This window comes from Artemia sp. Qi Xiang Cuo, chromosome 11, assembly GCF_049724085.1.
Source record: "Artemia sp. Qi Xiang Cuo chromosome 11, ASM4972408v1, whole genome shotgun sequence".
NCBI lineage: Eukaryota > Metazoa > Arthropoda > Branchiopoda > Anostraca > Artemiidae > Artemia > Artemia sp. Qi Xiang Cuo.
Genome location: NC_142804.1, coordinates 68,186,140 through 68,209,197, shown reverse-complemented (window position 1 = coordinate 68,209,197; position 23,058 = coordinate 68,186,140). Strand labels below are relative to the sequence as shown.

At 36.8% G+C, this 23,058-nt stretch overlaps 1 protein-coding gene across 3 annotated transcripts in view; it reads left to right on the top strand.

Moving 5' to 3' along the window:
• Rpn7 (regulatory particle non-ATPase 7) overlaps positions 1-3,197 on the top strand; it is a 58,108-nt gene extending 54,911 nt beyond the window's left edge. For all 3 annotated transcript variants that reach the window (XM_089096973.1, XM_089096974.1, XM_089096976.1), the window contains exon 8: positions 2,968-3,197. In XM_089096973.1, the coding sequence (XP_088953099.1) occupies positions 2,968-3,142 (175 nt within the window). In that variant the 3' untranslated portion in view covers positions 3,143-3,197. The remainder of the gene's footprint in view (positions 1-2,967) is intronic.
• Positions 3,198-23,058: the final 19,861 nt, after the last annotated feature.

The window sequence follows — 23,058 nt, the reverse complement described above, 5'->3', positions numbered from 1 at the left end:
TCATTTACGAGACTCTGATTAACGATACTCTGATTAACATTACTCTGATTAACGATACTCTGATTAACGATATTCTGATTAACGATACTCTGATTACCGATACTCTCATTGACGATACTCTGATTAACAATACTCTGATTAACAATACTCTGATTAACGATCTGATTAACGATTCTCTGATTAGCGATACTCTGATCAACGATATTCTGATGAACGATACTCTGATTAACGATACCCTGGTTAACGACAGAAGACAATACTTAGCAGAATAATTGAGAAATAAGTTTGTTTAGCCCTCTGTATTTATTTATGTTATTTATGTTTATTTATATTTATGTAGATTTTTTTTTTCAAAAGCTACTTCTCGTAAAATTTCTAAAGGCAGAACTGTTTCTAGACTTGTGATCTTAACTTTTTGTAGTTAAGACAGTGAATATTACAAAGTCAAGCGGCAACCCTGACCTTGACTCTTGTTGGAGTCTAAATGACCTCCAACCTGACCTATGTATATATGTATATATCTGGATTGTTTCTGTTTACATTCTCTCCCTAAACCTTCTTCTTCTACGGTGTCTCTTAAGACCCTCTTCTTTCATAGTATGATTCAATAGATATGTAGCCAAGACAAGAAACGAGTCAAATTGCAAAATACGATACTCTGATTAACAATACTCTGATTAACGGTACTCTGATTAGTGAGTATTCAGATTAACGATACTCTGATTAACGATACTCTGATTTATAACGATACTCGTAAACAACTATTTCAAAATAGTTGTTTACGACAACAACTAACCTTAATCTTAAAAGGGAGGAGAAGAAAAAAAAAATCTCAATTCGAGTGCATGAAATAGGACATATCAATGGAAGAAATTAAAAATACTTTCTCTCAAAATGTACTTTTAGTTTGTAATTTGGCTCATTAGATACGGTACTTGGACCATATTTAGCTTTGCCTGGCGTTACAAGTCCTACTCGTAAACAAACTACTATTAGCTACTTTAGAGGTTTGAACGCTATTTGCTAATAAAGCGGAAAAAAAGGAATTTTTAAGTTGATTTCCTTCGATCTTGCATAATTAGATACGGGCTCGGTTCCAAGAGCTACGCCTAGAACCTAGGGGAGAGTGGTATATGCAGGGACGGATTTTGGAAAACCTCCAAAATGCATGGTTAACATTGGAGTAAAAAAAATGGTTTATGGCTCAAATGAAAGCCCCAGAACTGCTGCATAAACTGTGATTTTTCCAGTTTTATCTTGTATAGCTAGAAGGGAAAAAAGGGGGGGTGTCCCTGCTTATACCATTTGTCCCACTATGTACCACGGGTGGTATATCTTGGGACATGAGGTGGTACAGTCTGGGACATAGTAAAAATATATATGTACTTGTAGAAAACTTCAACTACTTATCATATAAATACCACATTAAAAATTGACTTCAAAAGTAAAAATATCTTAGGTACAAGACTAGACTACCAGTCAGCAAACACGAAGTATGACGCTGCTCTGGAAGCTGTACCGGGCTCTGGGGTAGGAGGGGAACACTTTCAATATGTCTTCCCTTGGATAAAATATTGAGTCTTCTTGATCTAGCCACTTCCACTTTCTTAGACCGGCCATGCACATGACACTCTCTGACACTGTTCTCGTTTTTTTCTTGGACAGACCCAGGAAAATACTCTCCTTCATAAACAACTTTAACAAAATCTCCTGTAGAGACACTGTCAAAGATCTCTTCCTCTTTCTCACTTTCATCCTCCGATTCATCTAGTTTCATCGAGTCATCACTGTCATCATCAAGAATCATTTTTTCATCATCACTTCCTTCTGAATCCACAAATAGCTTTTTTTGTTGTCTGGTCTTTTTTTGCTTTTCCAGCTCTTCCAACAATCCCAACTTCTCCTCTAGCCCTGCCACCATGTGCTTTCTTATCTTTTGTTTCAGCTTCTTGGTCTTCAATCTGTCTTTTCAAATGGGTTTCAGTAAGAATCATTGTAGAGCCTTTCTTCCTGCCTCTACTTGTCCTTGTCCCAGTATATACCATGCGATCTCTACTTGCAAATTGTGTCCGATTTTTTTTTACTGTTGCATATTTTTCGACAAGATGGCCACACAACATAACCTGATGTTTCAGCTTTCGTTTGCCATCTTACACACACAATTTCTGCAAACCATTTCAAAATAAAGCCCAAAAAATTATTGCCCAAATATTTTTTTGGGGGTATAGCCGAAAGTTTCAAGTCAATTTTCTCAAAAACAAAAATAGCAACTTACCAATATGATAGAAGTGTCATGTCTGCCATTGAATGAACTATACTAGGTGGCTTTATTGGATTTTCTAAAGAATGCTAGATGGCAGATAAGTACCGTGTCCCCCCTTATACCCCATCCCTGCATATACCACTTATCTCTACTCATTATGAAGTTTTCTTAACATATAGATTCAGATAATGACAAAAAAATTATTAGCTGATGCTTGTAATCAGATTTTACTGCCCATGGAAGATAACTGTAAGATTGATCTGATTGACTAGTTTCGACTAGTTCAGATAGAAAATCGCAATTCGCTGCTCAGTTCTTTTTCTAGTCCTATCTTGTCGCAGTGGGATTGATCTCTGCTTGGTATACAAAACCTTGAGCTCGAAATCTGATTCTAGTGACGAAATTATATGGAAGCGTTTCCGTAATAATCTAAACAAGAATAAGAAAGTTGTTTCCTATACAGTTAAGAACTGATAGTGAAGCTCTCTAATTGGCTGAGTCTTGCCTGATTTAAATATTAATTAGGCATGGGCTCGGGTGATCGTCACAGAGTGGAAATAGGTCTAGAACTGAAATATCATTTGGTCTAGAACTAGATGATTTCCAAAGCTAGTCATAGCTAGATATTGCTGCAAATTGTCTTTGCGAACAGGTCTTTAGAGCGATTCACGGTTGTTATTTTTTCCCCTTTTTTTTCTTTTCAGAGAGCTAGCTAGATTCATTGCTGTCGGTCGCTTACATGCACGCATCGACCGGGTTGGAGGTATTGTTGAGACCAATCGACCTGACACAAAGAATTGGCAGTATCAGTCTACTATCAAGCAAGGTGACCATCTGCTTAACCGTATTCAAAAATTGTCTCGTGTTATTAACATCTAACGTAATTTGACGATTTTTATGTGTAATCTTTTCTTATAATAAACTTGAAATTAGATTCGTTGTAATTTTACAAATTTTTCTACGTAAACTAAGAAGTTGACGCAAAGTAAGAAGTTAATGGTTGACGCCTCTTAAATGCTCGTTAAACGCATTTTGGGTCTCTACATAGTAATAAAGTGTGAGTAGTGAAAGGTGTTTTGTGACGCATAATTGAACTTTCGCTCAATGATTGTAGAAATCACCGCTAGGACATTTTCTGCGGAATTTTTTGAGATTACTGTGGAACCGTGTACTATATACTGTATGCATATTTCTTGGTTGTATTATCAAGAAGCAAAAACTGCGCTGGTTCACTCACGTCAAGTGAATGATACCGATCCGTCTCTCGAAAATTGCACTTGAAGGATCTCTCCATGACCGTCGTCCACAAGGTGGGCCTTAAAACTGATGGATTGGGAGCTTGAAAAATGTCAATATACCCTAGTTATCACGTACTGCACCAAATTGAGCAATAGACCAAGTCTTAGTGCATGAGTTGGCAGGAGTAGTGGCCCCAAAAAGTCCCTTGAGGATGACTGATACTTAAGTAGGTAGAGTGTTTTAAGAACTTAGAAAAAGGTTTACTATTAAATTTTTCAGTCGGTAAATGTGTTCACCGTAATGGCACTACCCATGGAAAAAATGGCTAAAAACTTTTGCCAGAATTATAAAGGGTCAAGGTTGTCCCTGAATGGGGTTGCAAGAGGTCATAAGGAGGGACAGGGATCCGAGGAATTTGGAATTTCGTGGAATGGGGTAAAGAACGAAGATTTGAAAAGATTGTAATTGAGGGGGAGCTTGAAGATAACGGAGGGGTGTTTATTTGTTGTTATTTTTTTTTTTCTTTGTTCTTCCCAAGGTCTATTGTATCATACCAATGGTCCTAGAAGATTGAGCGATGGCTCATTTGAACGGGCATTAAAAGTTCTAGTGCCCTTTTCAAGCAACCCAAAAATTTGAGGGTAACTAGCTTCCCTCCCACGGCCTTTTCCCTAAAAATCGTCCGATCAAAATTTCGAGATAGCCATCGTGTTCAGTATAGTTGAAAAGTTTAATTACTATGTCTTTGGGGATGAATTGACCCTTCAGAGCCCCAGAAAGAAGGGCCGCAAGTTATGAAGTTTGCCCACTGTTTATACATAGTATTGTTATTAAGAAGCATACGGACATTTTCAGGGGGGGGGGGGATACATTAAGAATTAATTTTTTACGGGGAATATTTCCCGTTGGAATTGAAGTTTCTAGGGGAAATTTTACACGGGGGGTGGGGAGCTTATATCATAAATTCAATTTATTTGTCTTACTTTCTCGTAGGCGACCTCATTTTAAATGTGGAGATGCTTTAGGGGAATTGTCCTGGGGAAATTTTTCACTGAGGAGGGCGGAATTTCCACGGGAAAAATTCTCCATGGGGGAGTTTTCACCAGGAGAAATACTCCATGGGAAAATTCTCTACGGGAGAAACTTTCTGTTGGCTGAGGGGGGACTTCCGTAAAAATTTTCACACAAGGTGAATTCAAAGTGAACGATCAGAAATTTAAGTTTTTTTTTTCAAATGAAAGCATTCCAAGGAGTATTTTTCAGGCGGAATCGTCTGCAAGAAATTTTCTGGGGGGAATGAGCAGCCAGGATGGACTCGTCCGGGGGTATTTTTCGGGGGAAGATTTTACGTGGGAGGAACTTTCTATGGTGGAATTTCTCATGAAGGATCTTCTATGGAGGAGGAGGTGGGTTTTCCGTTGTTATCAGAAAAAAACGATCAGAAATCTTAGGCAGCGCAATAGCGCTCCCTACATAAATAGTGACATTGGCACAATTTATTATTATTTTTTTTTACCAAGGCACTTTGTACAAAAGGAGTTATAATTGAAAATGCAAAAGACTTATTCCATTGGATATTGTAATTTCTTGTGCCCTTTTTAATAATCGAAAGTGATTGAAGGGAAACCAGATCGCCCCACGCCCATCATTTCCCCAAAACCCCCCGATCAAAATTTTGAAATAGCCATTTTATTCAGCATAGTTGAAAGGTTCAGTGTTTATGCCTTTGGGGATGTCACCTCCCCTTAGCCCTCAGGGCAAGGGATATAAGCCATATTAGTTGCCCATTACTAACATATAAGGTTTTTGTTGGAGGGGTGGACGTATAAACTTTAGAGGAGGCTCAGTTGGTTGATTTTTGAAAGCTCTAGTCCCCTTTTAAGAGTAAAAAGTAATGGAGGGCAACTAGGACCCCCAAAACATTCTTTTCCCCAAACGCATCTGGTTGAAATTGCGATATAGCTGTTTTGTTCAAAATAGTCCAAAGAACATATAACAATGCCTCTTTGGCTGTCAGAACCCTCAAGGGCACTAAGTTATGCCCTGGCGCCATATAAGGTTTTATGAAATGAGTGTTCGTATAAGCTTTGGATGGGAATTTGATTGGAAGTTGGAGATTCAGGGGCCATTCTTAGGAGTCAAAAGTTTTAGGAGGGAAACGACCTCACCCCCACGCTCATTTTTTCCCAAAACATCCAATAAAAATTTTAACACAGCTTATTTTATTCAGTATTGTTGAAAGGTCCTGTAATTATGCCTGAAGGGATCTACTCCCCCCCCCCACAGCCCTCAGGGAAAGAGCTTTAAACTAGGTAATTTGTTCATTGTTTGCATATAGTATATGCTATTGGGAATGATGGGCACGTTTTACCTTTACTTTCCAAAACTACGAAGGGAATTCAGTTGAGTCTTTAATAGAATGTTAATGGGAGTGTTGAATTAAATAAAAACGTGATATCTGCATGCGGGTTGTCAAAAGGGCGTAACTCCAGAACGACTGAGTATATTGATTTGGAACTTTCAGGAAATGATAAGAAAGATGATCAATTGACCAAAAAGGCAATAATTGTACGCTACTACTACTACTACTAAAACTACTTCTGCTGCTGCTATCACCACTACCGCTAAAACTACTGCTTCTCTAGCGATTGCTACCTAGACTGAGGATATTGAAATGAAAACAATGAAACGTTGGGGAGAAAGTTGAACTAGATTCAAATATACTTTTGTTTAGACAGATTCCTGATGCAGGCGTATAAGCAATATTTTTGGAATGGCATACTGTATTAAAATGATACAGTAAGCCGTTTGCAGACAGATTGCTGATGCTGGCGTATAAGCAATATTTTTGGAACGGCTTACCGTATCAAAATGAAAATTCTGGGGTATCATGAGTGGGACGTTCAACTGACCAAAAGGCAACATGTGCATGCTACTACTGCTATTAGTCCTGCTAATACAACACTATGACTGCTACTACTGCTCCTTTTGCTACCACTACTACTATAGTACTATTAGCATAAGACTAGGCGTATGAGGCTGAAAATTTGACAGAATATCGGGGGGAATTTGAACTAAATCAAAACACTATATGTACGTCGATTTTGAAAAGGTTGTTTCTCAAGAATGGATTTGGGTACTAAGTTGGAGCTTTCAGAGAATGCTTAAGGGAGAAAATCAATTGAGCAAAGGCAATATTATGATTGTTATAATTATGACTAAGGGTATCAAAGGGAAATTTTCAATTAATTTTGAGAGAGGAATGTGAGCTGAATCACACCACGCCGTCTGTATGCAGGTTGTCGAAAGGGCGTATCAGCAATATCTTAAGAACAGTTTAGATAGGGGGGGGGGGCGTTGAAACCTACAGGACTTGTTGTGGGGGATGTTAAATTTACCAAAAGACAATATTTGCATGCTAATGCTACTGCTTCTTCTCATCCTACTACTACTAATAATATTATTGCAACTACTACTATTGTTATTGCAAATAAAGCTAAGGCAACTACGTTGAACACAGTAGGGCTTAAAATAGAACCTTGCCTGAGTCCTCTAGTAAGACGAAGAGGGCCAGTTAAAAGACCTTTTTCAAGTTTAACCCTAACATAGCTATGGCTATACTAATATGAAAACAACGCAACAAAATGGTGTGTAACTCAAAAATCAAGCAGAGTCATAAATAATTTTGATTGGACTGCAGAATCGAATGCTGCTTGTATATCCACACTGCACAAATATACAGGATTTCGCAAATTTTCAGCATTACTACGGATACGCTTCAGTAGGCGATGAGCAAACGTACAATTCATATGCTTACCAAAACCAAACTGTCTATAGTCTAGCACGTATCTACATATCAATTCAGTTAGGATAAGACTTTCTAGAACCTTGCTTAAAACAGTAGAAACTGTAATAGGGCGGTAAATGCTACCAAAATTAGCATTTTTTCTTGTTTTAAGATATTTGTTATTGCTCCAGAACCAAATGAATTAGGTATTTGACCTGTATCAAAACACATTTGAAATAAAATGTCAGATGCTCAATCAGTACTGCACTTGCGTTTTGAAGGGGGTGGGGTGTGATATCGGAAGGTCTACGACGCATCAAAAGCCGGAATACATGCACAACGACACTTTTAGAAAGAAGAAACATGTTACGTTTATGCAATAGAGGGCCATAGAGGGCCATTATATAGAGGGCCATAAACAGTTCGTGGTAACGAACTGAACGTAAGGATCGATGCGGCTCAATAGGAACCGAAACTTGAAAAAAAGGAATTTTGATAAAAATTAAATTACAAAAACAAGTTTTCTCAACTGAAAGTAAGAGCAACATTAAAATTCGAAACGAACAGAAATACATGCACAACGACACTTTTAGAAAGAAGAAACATGTTAGGTTTATGCAATAGAGGGCCAAACCTACTCTTTAATGAGGCATCACTTCCATTTTCTATAAAGTCAAATAATTTTCGAAGCGTAAAACTATAAAATAAAATAACCATCAATAAATAAATGAAACCCAAAACAAAAAGAAATTGCAATAAATAGCCGAGTCAAACTCAAAACGAGCAGAAACTAAGGTGAGTTGGATTAACACCCCCATGCCTTCAAAATCCATCAAATACAGTTATTCTTGTCGATGAAGACATAGATTTGTATCAATTGCCAAAAGGACTAACACCATGAATCCTGCATTTTCACATGTAAAGACGCTTTTTCCAGTAATTAATCAAAATAACTTTTTCCACAAATTAAGTTTTTCAAAGAAAAGTAAACAACTCCATTCAAAAAAAATAAGCAAAAATAAAATCAAATAATTTACCAAGCGTAAAACTACCACAAATCAGCATCGTTAAACAAATGAAACCCTTTACTGAAAAAATACAGATGAATATGCATTGTCAGTTTATGCATATGTTGATATTGATTCCTTAAAATGTTAGGAATATTTGATTTGTTAAAGTTATAAAAGTGAAAACATTTAACATTTACTTTTTTCAGTAAAGTTTCAAATTGTGTTCTGGCCTTGGAAAGGCATAAGGGTTTTGAGCCCTACTCATGGTAATTTCTGCTCGTTTTGAGTTTGACTCGGTTATTGATTGTAATTTCTGTTCGTTTTGGGTTTCATTTATTTATCGATGCTGATTTGTGGTAGTTTTTTTGCTTGGAAGATTATTTGATTTTATTTTTGCTCATTTTTGGTTTAATAGAGTTCTTCACTTTTCTTTGAACAACTTATTTTGTGGAAACAGTTTTCTTTAATTAATTTCGGTTTGTTTTAGATTGACATAGTCTTTTGAAGGAAAAAGGAAATAATAGTTTAAATCTTTTCGATTTTTCTTTAAGAATTCATCGTTTGGCCTGCTATTTGTATGCTGGAGAAAATTTTTCAGCAATTTTTAACAGCATACACCCTTTGAAACATCTGGACACAAATAGTAGGGTTTAATTTAGTTTTATATCTCTTCTAGTTGACCTGAAAAATAAAACTTGATACTGTTCGCAAAAAAAATCTATCTATGCCCTTTGACACCTTGGATACACTTACACTCTTTTGATTTAGTTGAATTTTAAGAGAAGAAGTATTAATAGAAGCAGCCCCGTAAGTTTGAGCATAATTACCTCAGTCGTTCTTTGGATACTGCTGAGATGTCTTATTTGCAATCAGCACACAAACAGTACTTTTTGATTAAATCTTAAGGCAACATTTAGTTTTTAAACATAATGGATAAATTCCATAACTGGGGGGGGGGGGTGACCTACGCAATAGCCCTAGAGATACAGTTAAAACTGCACAAAAGGGCTATCTTAAATTTTGAATGGAAGTGTTTGGAAAATTATGAGCTCAAGCGGAGGGCTGATTGCCCTCCAATCCCTTTTTACTCTTAAAATGGATACTAGAACTTTGAATTTTCCAATCAAATTAGCTCCTTTAAAATATCAACGATATTACTAGCAATGGCAGAGCAGCGCTGCGAATGATATTGCTTATATGCCCTTTTAATAGTTGCGCACGTATAGTTTTTTCGTTTAATTAAAACTTCCCCTAAACGTTTCAACTTGATGCCCCTAGTGTCATTAGTCGGAGTAGTTTAGTAGCATAAGTAAAAGTAGCAGATGTATTAGTGTTAGTAGTGACCTTTTTGTCAATTGCTCTTCCCCTTTAAGTATTCTCCGAAAGTTTCAACTTAATACCCCAATCAATTCTTGAGATACGCCCTTTTGACGATCTGCATGCGCATAGTGAATTTTGATTTATTTCAAAATCCCCCTCAATATTCTGTCAAATTTTCACCTTCAGACGCGTAACCTTAATCGTACTAGTATTATAGTAGTAGTGGTAGTAAAAGGAGCAGCACTTGCAGCAATAGTCTTGTGTTAGTCGTATCAGTAACAGCAGTAGCAGCAGTATTAATAGCAGTAGTAACAGGTACAGTTTGTCTTCTGGTTAACTGAACATCCCTCTCATGATAGCCCTGGAGTTTCCTCTTGATATAGTAAACTGTTCCAAAGAGTTCCAAAGATATTGCTGACACGCCCGTATCAGCAATTTGTATACACAGAGTGTGTTTTGATATAGTTCAACTTCCCCTCGACGTTTCCCCATATATTTTTTTCCATATCTTCAGCCTTAATAGTACTCGCTACAGAAGTAGTAGTTTTAGTGATAGTAGTGGTAGTAGTAATAGTGCTTGTGGTAGCAGTAGAAGCGACAGCAATTGTAGTAGTAGTAGCGTGCAAATATTGCCTTTTTGGCCAATTTATCATGTCCCTTTATTATTTCCTGAGAATTCCAAATTAATACTCAGTCATTCCTGAGTTACACCCTTTTGACAACCCATATACACATGACATATTATGATTTAGTTATGATTTAGTCTCAAATCACGTTGACTCTTAAAAAGGGCGCTATAACTTCCACTTTAAACCCATCTGAATTTAATACGGCCATCCACTCCATATAAACCTTGCTCGGGGCTCTGGGGGGTTGTGCCAACCCTGGAGGCATTACTATATGTTCTTTGGAGTATTTTAAGCAAAATTACCACCGCACAATTTCAATCAGATGTGTTTGGTGAAAAGAGTAATAGTTGGGGGGGGTGTGGGGGTGGGGCTAGTTGCCCCTTATTGCTATTGACTCTTAAAAGGCAACTAGAACTTCCAGTTTCAACCAAATAAACCATCTCTGAAGTTTATACAACCATTCCCTCCATAAGAACCTTAAATGTCCAAGGGGCATAACTTGCAACCCTCGTCCTCAGGATCTAGTGGTTTGTATTAACCTCAAAAGCCTTGTTATATGATCTTGAGACTATTTTAAATCAAATGAATGTCTCAAAATATCTATTGGATGCATCTCGGGAAAACATAGCTGCGCTGTTATGACTTTGACTCTTAAAAAGGGCACTAGAACTACTGATTACCAATCAAAAGATTCCCCTCCAAAGCATGTACGACTATCCTTTCTATAAGAACTTTATATGCCCCCAGGGCATAGTTTACAACCCTTGCCCTGAGAGCTGCAGGGTGGGGGGGGTGTCTTCCTCATTGACATAATTTACAGGCCCTTCAACTATGACAAACAAAATTGTTATCTCCAAATTTTGATTGGAGGTATCAAGGGAAATGGTGAGCGTCGAGGGGGGAGGGGGCTGGTTGCTCTCAAATCACTTTGACTCGTAAAAAGTGCACTATAACTTCCAATTCCAAATCAAATGAGCCCTATCTGAAATTGATACGACCGCCCATTTCATGAAAACCTTATATGCCTCGTGGCATAAACTACAACCATATCCCCAGGGCGCTGGGGGGTTGAGTCGACCCTAAAGGCATTATTTTATGTCCTTTTGATTATTTTGAACAAAATAGCTATGTCATAATTTTAATCAGATGAGTTTGGTGAAAAGAGGGGTTGTCAAGGAGGGGAGGGGGTGGCTAAATGCCCTCCATCACTTTTGATGCTTAAAAAGGAACTAGTACTTCCAATTTTCAATCAAATGAGCCTCTTCTAAAGCTCAACAACCATCTCTTCCATAAAAAGCGAAAATTGCCCTCGGCATAGCTTACAACCCTCTCCTCCAGGCTCTGGTGGTTTGTATCAACCCCAAAAGCCTTGTTATGTGATCTTTGGACTATTTTGAATAAAATGACTGTCTCAAAATTTTTGTTTGATGTATTTTGGGGAAATACGACGTGTGAGAGGGGAGGGGGGGGGGGTAGCTGCCCTCTGATCACTTTGAGTCTTAAAAAGGCCACTAGAAATTCTGATTACCAATCCGACGAGTCCCCTTCTAAGTATATGTGACCATCCTTTCTATAAAAATCTTGAATACCCCCGGGGCATAACTTACAACCCTTGCCCTGAGAGCTGTGGGGGCAAGGGTTGTCTTCCTCAAAGACATAATTTCCGGACCCTTCAACCCCAATGAACCAAATCTCTATCCCCGAATTTTGATTGGATGTCTTTGAGGAAATGATGAACGTGGGGGAGGGGATTGTTGCTCTCAAATCGCTTTTGACTCTTAAAAAGGGCACTATAACTTTCAATTTCAAATCAAATGAGCCCCATATGAAGTTTATGCGACCACCCATTCCATAAAAACCTTATATGCCCCCAGGGCATAATTTACAACCCTATCCCCAGGACACTGGGGAATTGTGTCAACCCTAGAAGTATTGCTATATGTTGTTTGGACTATTTTGAGCAAAATCGCTATCTCACAATTTTAATAAGATTCGTTCGGTGATCAGGGGTAGTTGTTGGGGGGGGGGGGATAGGTTGAGTAGATGCCCTCCATCACTTTTGACTCTTAAAAGGGAACTAGAACTTCCAATTTTCAACGAAATGAGCCTCCTTTAAAGTTTATACAACCATCCCTTCCATAAAAACCTTAAATGCCCCCGGGGCATAACTGGCCGTCCTTGCCCTGATAACTCTGCAGGGGGGTGTCATCCTCAAAGGCACAACTTACAGACCTTTCAACTACGTTGAACGAAATGGTTATCTCAAAATTTTGATTGAATGTGTTTGGGGAAATGGTGGGCATGAGAGGGGGGTTAGTTGCCTCCCTCCACTTTCGAGTATTAAAAATGGCAATAGCCCTTTCAATTTCCAATCGAATGAGCCCTTTTCGAAGTTTCAACGACCGCTCCTTCGATACGAAGTGCCCTGGTCTAAGAAAAACCAAATGATAAATAAAGAACACATTGTGCCAACATCGTTCTTTATTTAGGTAGCGCTATTGCGCTGCCTATGATAATAGTTCTAATTCCGGAAGTTTTGTTTTACATATCGGAGGGATCTTAACTTAATGCCCCTAGTGTCATTAGTCATTAAAGTGTCATTAAAGGGTAGATAAAGCTAAAGTAAGCGTTACATTTCTTGCCAAATATCAGTTTAATTTAGGGAGAGGGGTGTTTATCATACTAAGCTGATTATGATTAACCTAAGCTGTAAAAGTTGGGGAAGGGGGCAGAGAATTGTCAAGGGAAGATTAAGCATAAATAAACCCTTATTCTGGCCACCCCTTTGAATCTTTGTAAGTGTTATTCCTCTCCTATGGAACTTCCAATAAGATTTTTATGATTAACTGAAGTTGCGATGGTCACCATAGGCTATTCTATTTCAAGCTCATACGCACAATCTCCATAAAACCAATGGATATACATTGCAGCTGATTTATAATCCTATAGCTATGGCTTAAAACAATCGTGTAAAGATAAAATCAAATAGCTTGTAACATCTTTATTGCAACTAAAAAGTACATCAAGCTGGCCAATATTACCTAATACATATACAATTAGTAAAGGATATACACGTGGTTAAATGCCTCATTTTCCTGCTTGGACAGTGGACAAAGAGGAAAATTATGATCACCCTCTTCCCCAGATTGATCATTCAGTAATGATTAGAACCTCTTGTTATGATTTCAAGATTTGTTTCTCACTACAACCCTAACCTCCAACGGTGATTTTTCCAGCGAATTTTCAAAATTTTACCATACTATGGCACCCTCTGTCCTTGTGCTTATATATATATATATATATATATATATATATATATATATATATATATATATATATATATATATATATATATATATATATATATATATATATATATATATATATATATAGATAAACAGTTTATGATCTATCCAGCCTAAGGTTCTAGCTTTAAAGCTTTATAATGTGCTAAAACACTTAACTACTCTTAGTTTTTACTTTCTGTATTCTTTTTTGATAACTATTTTCCCTCAAAATTGAAAATGTCGAGAGATATTTAATATTAAAGGCTTGCTGAAGCCATTTGGTATTGATGCAGTAAGATCCTACTCGATGCCAGGTTTACGTATATTTTGACAATTAAGAAATAATGAGTTTGATATATTTGGATGAAAATTCTCTTTCCGTGGTTCAGTGTCAATTTAAAAGTTAGCCCATTCACGGATATAAAATGATAATAGCAACAAAAATGCACATGATTTTGAACTATCTCTGGTGATATGGATTAAGATTACAAATTTTTTAAACAAGTTACATTATCATTATATTATGTTTTTACTTTCCACTAATTTCTCTGCTCATAATTCCATACATAAAGCACATAGTCCATGATACCATAGAATGGCCTACGTATTAATGAGCAACCCTAGAGTGACTAGAAAATATTCTAGTGGAAATTCTAAGGGATCACCACGCGCTTATTGAGCCAATCGGAGACTTTGTTTAATTTTTCAGCCAATCAGAAAGTTCTATTGGCTCAAATTTGCGCTAGCTAATATTGTAATCAGTAAAATATCGCTGAAAATAGGCTTAATCATCGGGTTGGACTGTTCAGGATTGCTTATAAAAGAGGAAGCGAAATCTGATTGGTAAATGACGATTATGCCTAGACACTGATGTCTAGCTATGCATGGTTGTGAACTCAACTTAAGGTAAAAAAAATAGATATCATGTATACCCTCCTGTTTAAATGTTCAGTATAGCAACAATGTATCCAGTGTAGGCCATTTGTCAGGTCGAAATTTGTATCTTTGTGTATCAACATGAAACTGTAGTACTTTTAAGCAATGTCAGGAAAATTGAAATTCAGTTTTGAAATTAAATTGAAAGTACTTAACATAACCTCATATTCAAGTGTAGGCCTACATGTAAAATATATTAAAGCTTCTAAAATATTAATAAAATGTTTTAAATTTTATAATTTTATAAAAGCATTATATCCATTTGTCGTTGATTTTATTTGAACCATTTTAATTTGGATGGACGGTATAACAATTTATGCTTCTTTTTTTTAGTTGATTCATATGGTATTATTTAAAAAAGAAAATAAATATTTGAACAAGTTGATTATTTTATAGGTAGGTGCAATTAACTTTTAGCAGTAAAAATGTTCTTCTTCAAAAATCACTCTGAAAAACAAAGACTTGAATGTTTCCTGTTTGTTGTCCTGGCATCTGCTAAAATGCCCTAATGACATAATTATTCAAGAATATAGATTATTCAAGTTTCTAAGCCTCTACTGCTAGGAGATTCCATTGTACGCAGATTTTTTTTTTTTTGGGGGGGGGGAGCAGACCTCAAAAAGGGACCTAAATAGGTAGAATGTAACAAATTGTGTGATTTCGTAAAAATCTTGTAAGTTGAGGAAGGGCAAAAGCACAACCACCCTTCTATATACGTGCGTGCCCGTAATAAAGAGGATTAATTCTCTTTTCGTATGTTTTCAAAGCAATGAAACCCATCATATTTGAAAACCAATATTTCTCAGTGTAATCAACTAAGTTCTAATGTTCTAATTGTTGACATCCCAAAAAATATATTTATTGGACCTTTCCGCTATGCTGAACAAAATAGATGTATCAAAATTTTGATTCAATAAATTTGATTCAAAAAGGGACCTAAATAGGTAGAATGTAACAAATTGTGTTATTTCGTAATAATCTTGTAAGTTGAGGAAGGTCAAAAGCACAACCACCCTTCTATATTCGTCCATGCCCGTAATAAAGAGGATTAATTCTCTTTTCGTATGTTTTCAATGCAATGAAATCCATCATATTTGAAGCCCAATATTTCTCATTGTATTCAACCATGTTCTAATGTTCTAATTGTTGACATCCCAAAAAACATATTTATTGGACCTTTCGACTATGCTGAACAAAATAAATATATCAAAATTTTGATTCAATAAATTTGATTCAAAAAGGGACCTAAATAGGTAGAATGTAACAAATTGTGTGATTTCGTAAAAATCTTGTAAGTTGAGGAAGGGCAAAAGCATAACCACCCTTCTATATACGTGCATGCCCGTAATAAAGAGGATTAATTCTCTTTTCGTATGTTTTCAAAGCAATGAAACCCATCATATTTGTAACCCAATATTTCTCAATGCAATCGACTAAGTTCTAAAATCCTATAATTGACGAAATAATTCAGCAGTTCCTAAGCTCTGAAGCATTTCATAAGTCTCTTTTTAATACTTTGAGCCAGGTTCATCTGTTTCATTTTATTTACTGAAATTTTTATATATGTCTTAAGAAATGGTTTTTACAGTCGTATACTTGTGATACAAATTGATTTTGGAAGTATAGGATTCAATTTCAGCCTCTTAACTCCAAAAGCCTGCAACCTTCAATATTATTTTTCCCCTTGCTTGAGCTTGATCCAACTATAAAGCGGGTCCTCTATTTCTCTATGGTGTGAAATGTTAAATGGCTGAATTTTCATTTTTAACTACTGTCACTAAAGGGTTGCACCTTCGTAACAGATTCGGCATTTACTCTTGGCTTGACATGATTGAGCCGATTTTCCACTTTTTTCCAAAATGAGATTGCTCGATCTTTAGCTTCTTTGAATAGCTTTTTATTAGTCACAAAGTAAGAAAGGGGAGGGAATGTTGACCAAAAGAATAATATGAACTGGGATGTAAAAATGAAAACAGTGAAACCCCATGGAGATACCAGGAAAATCGGATCTAAGTATAAATAAAAGACGCGGATATGACAACAGAACTCATAAAGAATCAAACCGAGAATTTCCGCCTTAACTAGTCTTAGCGAGCGATTACTGTCAAAACTTTCACTATATTCATGACCCTGAGCTACTGTTCCTAAGAACAGAAAAACCAATTGCGGCACTAAAAATACTAAATAAACAGGTCGTAAACCTCTTACATTATTAAAAAACCTGTCAGTTTCTCTTAAACAAACAGCAACAACAATGTTTCGTTTTAAAGCTGGGAGGGCAATCACAGTAGGGAGTGAAGATAAGAATCCCGGTCCGATCGTTACCAATAACTTCCTATTGAATGTCAGTGAACGATAAAAGCCAGGAACTCTGTACTTGAAAAATTTATGCAAAATCAGCGATCCAAGGGCTGTATTCCGTACAACTGCATTTATAATATCAGCAACAGCCGCCCAGACACACAAGAATGGCTCTAAGCGTTGAAACATAAACGAAATGTACAGAATCCGTGTAATTACTACATTCAGAGAGCCAAAAAACTCGATTGCTATCAATGTGCTCTCTACAATGTCATATTTTCTTGTTTCCATTATCGCAAATGGGAAGAAGGCAATGCAAGTGAAATTTAATAAACTCATTGCTATTTCCACTAGAATAAGAAAGATTTTCTGGAAGAGAAAAAGATCCATAGTAGAAAATCAACTGAGACGTACAGAACTTGCTTGAGCTTTATATTTCGAAAACCATTCTATTATCATTTTCAAAGACTCCAATGAATAGAAATCTATTTCTAAACCTTTTAGTTTCTTAGAAAGAAAACCTCTTTAGGTTTTTTCTAATCTAAACCTTATTGTTCTACTTTTAAAAATGCTTATCTTTGTTACAAGGCTTTGTTTTATTCTTTTACCATGGCAACCATATTTCATTTTGCTAAAGAAGTGTATTCTCTGTAGTAGGCTACAGCTTGGCTGTGATAATTAAAAGTGAAACATGTCATTTTGGTCGAAAATGAGTTATTTACGAGTCAAGTACGAGGAATCGAATGGTGCAGTCACAATTGCCCTATTTTGAGCTGTTACGAAAATAAAAAGGGACATATGCCTCTAAACAGTGTATGTCTCATTTTTATCAGGTCTTGTTAGTAGAAAGGGGGGTACCAGCCCGGACCCGCACCACTGCTGCCATCTACAATTTAGTCTAACGCCGACGGGACATAATTTATTCAAGGATTATTGATCCACGAAGGGGAGAGGATTTCCAAGAAATTGATTGCATAATCGAGGGGAGAGAATTTCCGAGAAATTGATTTGCATAATCGAGGGGAATTATTGATTCACGAAAGGGGAATTAAGAAACAAATATGGCTTCTTTGATCTTAGGTCTGAGATCTTTAGCTCAGAGAGAAAAATTAATATTCTATTTTTAAATATGGCTTCATTGATCTTTAGTGTCAGGAATTAGATATAACATCACTTGTTATCTTGGAATTATGCGAGAGTCTAAAGAGATAGAAAAATCCTTTTTTAAATACGGCTTCTTTGTTCTTTAATTCAGAGGGATAAATTGATATTCTATCCTAATCTTATTAGTGTAGCTAGAAACATCTATTAGATAAAGAGATTAACGTAGGTAAGGGTTTTCTATGAATTTCAAATGTGACAGCTCAGGGATACCAAAACAAAAGGAACACGCAGAAATTACTTTTAGGGGATTATTTGGGCGAAACAGTTCGAGACATTTTAGAAGATGATTTGTGCGAAACAGTTTAAGGCATTTTAGAAGATGATTTTAGAAGATGATTTTGAAGAGGATTTGAGGGTGAAACTCCGTGGTCATTATAATACGCAAGTTCCATTTGAACAGTGTTGTGAGGTCCTCTACGCAAGTCCCAAAGGGCCCCTCGGGCCCCAAAGGCCCCCCCCCAACCCCAATGCCCCCCCCCCCACCGGGGCCCCCGAGCCCCCAAAGGCCCTCCTACTCCCCCCAAATGCCCCAAGGCCCCCAAATGCCCCTGGCCCCCAAAGTGCCCCCGGGCCCCCAAATTTTTTAAATACTTTTGAATCAATTTGTTTGCATGTCTGGGTTGGTGTTTCCAAGTCCAAGAATTTGTATTTGTTGGTTTCTATATCTAAAGTGTCTGTCTTTCTCTGTTTGCATGTCTGGGTTGGTGTTTGCAAGTCCAAGTATCTGTCTTTGTTGGTTTGTATATCTAAAGTGCCTGTCCTTTTCTGTTTGCCTATCTGATTCTATTTGTTTGCAAATTTGGGTTGGTGTTTGCAAGTCCAAGTATTCGTCTTTGTTGGTTTGCATATCTAAAGTGCCTGTCTTTCTCTGTTTGCATGTCTGATTCTATTTGTTTGCATGTCTGGGTTGGTGTTTGCAATTCCAAGTATTTGTCTCTGTTGGTTTGTATATCTAAAGTGCCTGTCTTTCTCTGTTTGTATGTCTGATTCTATTTGTTTACATGTCTGGGCTGGTGTTTACAAGTCCAAGTATTTGTCTTTGTTGCTTTGTATATCTAAAGTGCATGTCTTTCTCTTTTGCATGTCTGATTCTATTTGTTTGCATGTCTGGGTTGGTGTTTGCAAGTCCAAGTATTTGTCTTTGCTGGTTTGTATATCTAAAGTACCTGTCTTTCTCTGTTTGCAAGTCTGATTCTATTTGTTTGCATGTCTGGGTTGGTGTTTGCAAGTCCAACTATTTGTCTTTGTTGCTTTGTATATCTACAGTGCCTGTCTTTCTCTGTTTGCATGTCTGATTCTATTTGTTTGCATGTCTGGGTTGGTGTTTACAAGTCCAAGTGTTTGTCTTTGTACTTTGTATATCTAAAGTGCCTGTCTTTCTCTGTTTGTATGTCTGATTCTATTTGTTTGCATGTCTGGGTTGGTGTTTGCAAGTCCAAGTCTTTGTCTTTGTTGGTATGTATATCTAAAGTGCCTGTCTTTCTCTGTTTGCATGTCCGATTCTTTTTGTTTGCATGTCTGGGTTGGTGTTTGCAAGTCCAAGTATTTGTCTTTGTTGCTTTTTATATCTAAAGTGCCTGTCTTTCTGTGTTTGCCTGTCTGATTCTATTTGTTTGCATATCTGGGTAGGTGTTTGCAAGTCCAAGTATTTGTCTTTGTTGGTTTGTATATCTAAAGTACCTGTCTTTCTCTGTTTGCATGTCTGATTCTATTTGTTTACATTTCTGGCCTGGTGTTTGTAAGTTAATGTATATGTCTTTGTTTGTTTGCATATTTAAAGTGACTGTCTTTCTCTGGTTGCATGTCTGATTCTATTTGTTTGCATGTCTGGGTTTGTGTTTGCAAGTCCAAGTATTTGTCGTTGTTGGTTTGTATATCTAAAGTGCCTGTCTTTCTCTGTTTACATGTCTGATTCTATTTGTTTGCATGTCTGGGTTGGTGTTTGCAAGTCCAAGTATTTGTCTTTGTTGGTTTGTATATCTAAAGTGCCTGTCTTTCTCTGTTTGCATGTCTGATTATATTTGTTTGCATTTCTGGGATTGGTGTTTGCAAGTCCAAGTATTTGTTGGTTTGTATATCTAAAGTGCCTGTCTTTCTCTGTTTGTGTGTCTAATTCTATTTGTTTGCATGTCTGGGTTGGTGTTAGCAAGTCCAAGTATTTGTCTTTGTTGGTTTGTATATCTAAAATGCCTATCTTTCTCTGTTTGCATGTCTGATTCTATTTGTTTGCATGTCTTAGTTGGTGTTTTCAAGTCAAAGTATTTGTCTTTGTTGGTTTGTATATCTAAAGGGCCTGTCTTTCTCTGTTTGCCTGTCTGATTCTTTTTGTTTGCTTGTCTGGGCTGGTGTTTGCAAGTCCAAGTATCTGTCTTTGTTGGTTTGTATATCTAAAGTGCCTGTCTTTCTCTGTTTGCATGTCTGATTCTATTTGTTTGCATGTCTGGGTTGGTGTTTGCAAGTCCAAGTATTTGTCTTTGTTGGTTTTTATATCTAAAGTGCCTATCTTTCTCTGTTTCTGTGTCTGATTCTATTCGTTTGCATGTCTGGATTGTTGTTTGCAAGTCCAAGTATTTGTCACTGTTGGTTTGTATATCTAAAGTGCATGTCTTTCTCGGTTTGCATGTCTGATTCTATTTGTTTGCATGTCTGGGTTGGTGTTTGCAAGTCCAAGTATCTGTCTTTGTTGGTTTTTATATCTAAAGTGCCTGTCTTTATCTGTTTTCATGTCTGATTCTAATTGTTTGCATGTCTGGGTTGTTGTTTGCAAGTCCAAGTATTTGTTTTTGTTGGTTTGTATATCTAAAGTGCCTGTCTTTCTCTGTTTGCATGTCTGATTCTATTTGTTTGCATGTCTGGGTTGGTTTTTGCAAGTCCAAGTATTTGTCTTTGTTGGTTTGTATATCTAAAGTGCCTGTCTTTCTCTGTTTGCATGTCTGATTCTAATTGTTTGCATATCTGGGTTGGTGTTTGCAAGTCCAAGTATTTGTCTTTGCTGGTTTGTATATCTAAAGTGTCTGTCTTTCTCTGTTTGCATGTCTGATTCTATTTGTTTGCATGCCTGGGTTGGTGTTTGAAAGTCCAAGTATTTGTCTTTGTTGGTTTGTATATCTAAAGTGCCTATCTTTCTCTGTTTGCATGTCTGATTCTATTTGTTTGCATGTCTGGGCTGGTGTTTGCAAGTCCAAGTATTTGTCTTTGCTGGTTTGTATGTCTAAAGTGCACGTCTTTTTCTGTTTACATGTCTGATTCTATTTTTTTGAACGTCTGGGATGGTGTTTGAAAGTCAAAGTATATGTCTTTGTTGGTTTGTATATCTAAAGTGCCTGTCTTTCTCTGTTTGCATGTCTGATTCTATTTGTTTACATTTCTGGTTTGTTGTTTGAAAGTCCAAGTATTTGTCTTTGTTGGTTTGTATATCTAAAGTGCCTGTCTTTCTCTGTTTGCATGTCTGATTCAATTTGTTTGCTTGTCTGGGTTGGTTTTTGCAAGTCCAAGTATTTGTCTTTGTTGGTTTGTATATCTAAAGTGCCTGTCTTTCTCTGTTTGCATGTCTGATTCTATTTGTTTGCATGTCCGGGTTGGTGTTTGCAATTCCAAGGCTTGATTAAGTTAGGTTAGGTTAGGTTAGGTTAGCCTACATACGCGCGCGTACGCTTTGCTACAACCGCAAGCATGCATAGTGAGAGAGAAATACAAATTCGACCTGCGGGGATTTTCCGGCGAGTATGGTTAGGTCAGCAAACACTAGCCCAGACATGCAAACAAATAGAATCAGACATGCAAACAGAGAAAGAGAGGAACTTTTGATATACAAACCAACAAAGACAAATACTTGGACTTGCAAACACCAACCCAGACATGCAAACAAATAGAATCAGACATGCAAACAGAGAAAGACAGGAACTTTAGATATACAAACCAACAATTACAAATACTTGGACTTTCAAACACCAACCCAGAAATGTAAACAAATAGAATCAGACATGCAAACAGAGAAAGACAGGAACTTTAGATATACAAACCAACAAAGACAAATACTTGGACTTGCAAACACCAACCCAGACATGCAGACAGAGAAAGACAGGCACTTCTTAGAGAAAGACAAATACTTGGACTTGCAAACACCAACCCAGAAATACAAAAAAATAGAATCAGACATGCAAACAGAGAAAGACAGGCACTTTAGATATACAAACCAACAAAGACAAATACTTGGACTTGCAAACACCAACCCAGACATGCAAAGAAGTAGATTCAGACATGCAAACAGAGAAAAACAGGCACTTTAGATATACAAAACAACAAAGACAAATACTTGGACTTGCAAACACCAACCCAGACATGAAAAAAAATAGAATCAGACATGCATAAAGAAAAAGATAGGCACTTTAGATATACAAACCAACAAAGACAAATTCTTGGACTTGCAAACATCAACCCAGACATGCAAACAAATAGAATCTAACAGGCCATCAGAGAAAGATAGGTACTTTAGATATACAAACCATCAAAGACAGATACTTGGACTTGCAAACACCAACCCAGACATGCAATCAAATAGAATCAGACATGCAAACAGAGAAACACTTGCACTTTAGATATACAAACCAACAACGACAAATACTTGGACTTGCAAACACCAACCCAGACATGCCAACAAATAGAATCAGACACACAAACAGAGAAAGACAGGCACTTTAGATATATAAAGTAACAAAGACAAATACTTGGACTTGCAAACACCAACCCAGACATGCAAACAAATAAAATCAGACATGCAAACAGAGAAAGATAGGCACTTTAGATATACAAACCAACAAAGACAGATACTTTGACTTGAAAACACCAACCCAGACATGCAAACAAATAGAATCAGACATGCAAACAGAGAAAGACAGGCACTTTAGATATAAAAACCAACAAAGACACATACTTGGACTTGCAAACACCAACCCAAACATGCAAACAAATAGAATCAGACTTGCAAAAAGAGAAAGACAGGCACTTTAGATATACAAACCAACTGCTAGTGCTATTATTGCCCTATACTATTTTCACTGCTACTATTGCCTCTAAAGCTAAAGCTACTACTATTGATTATAGTGCTACTACTGCTACAGCT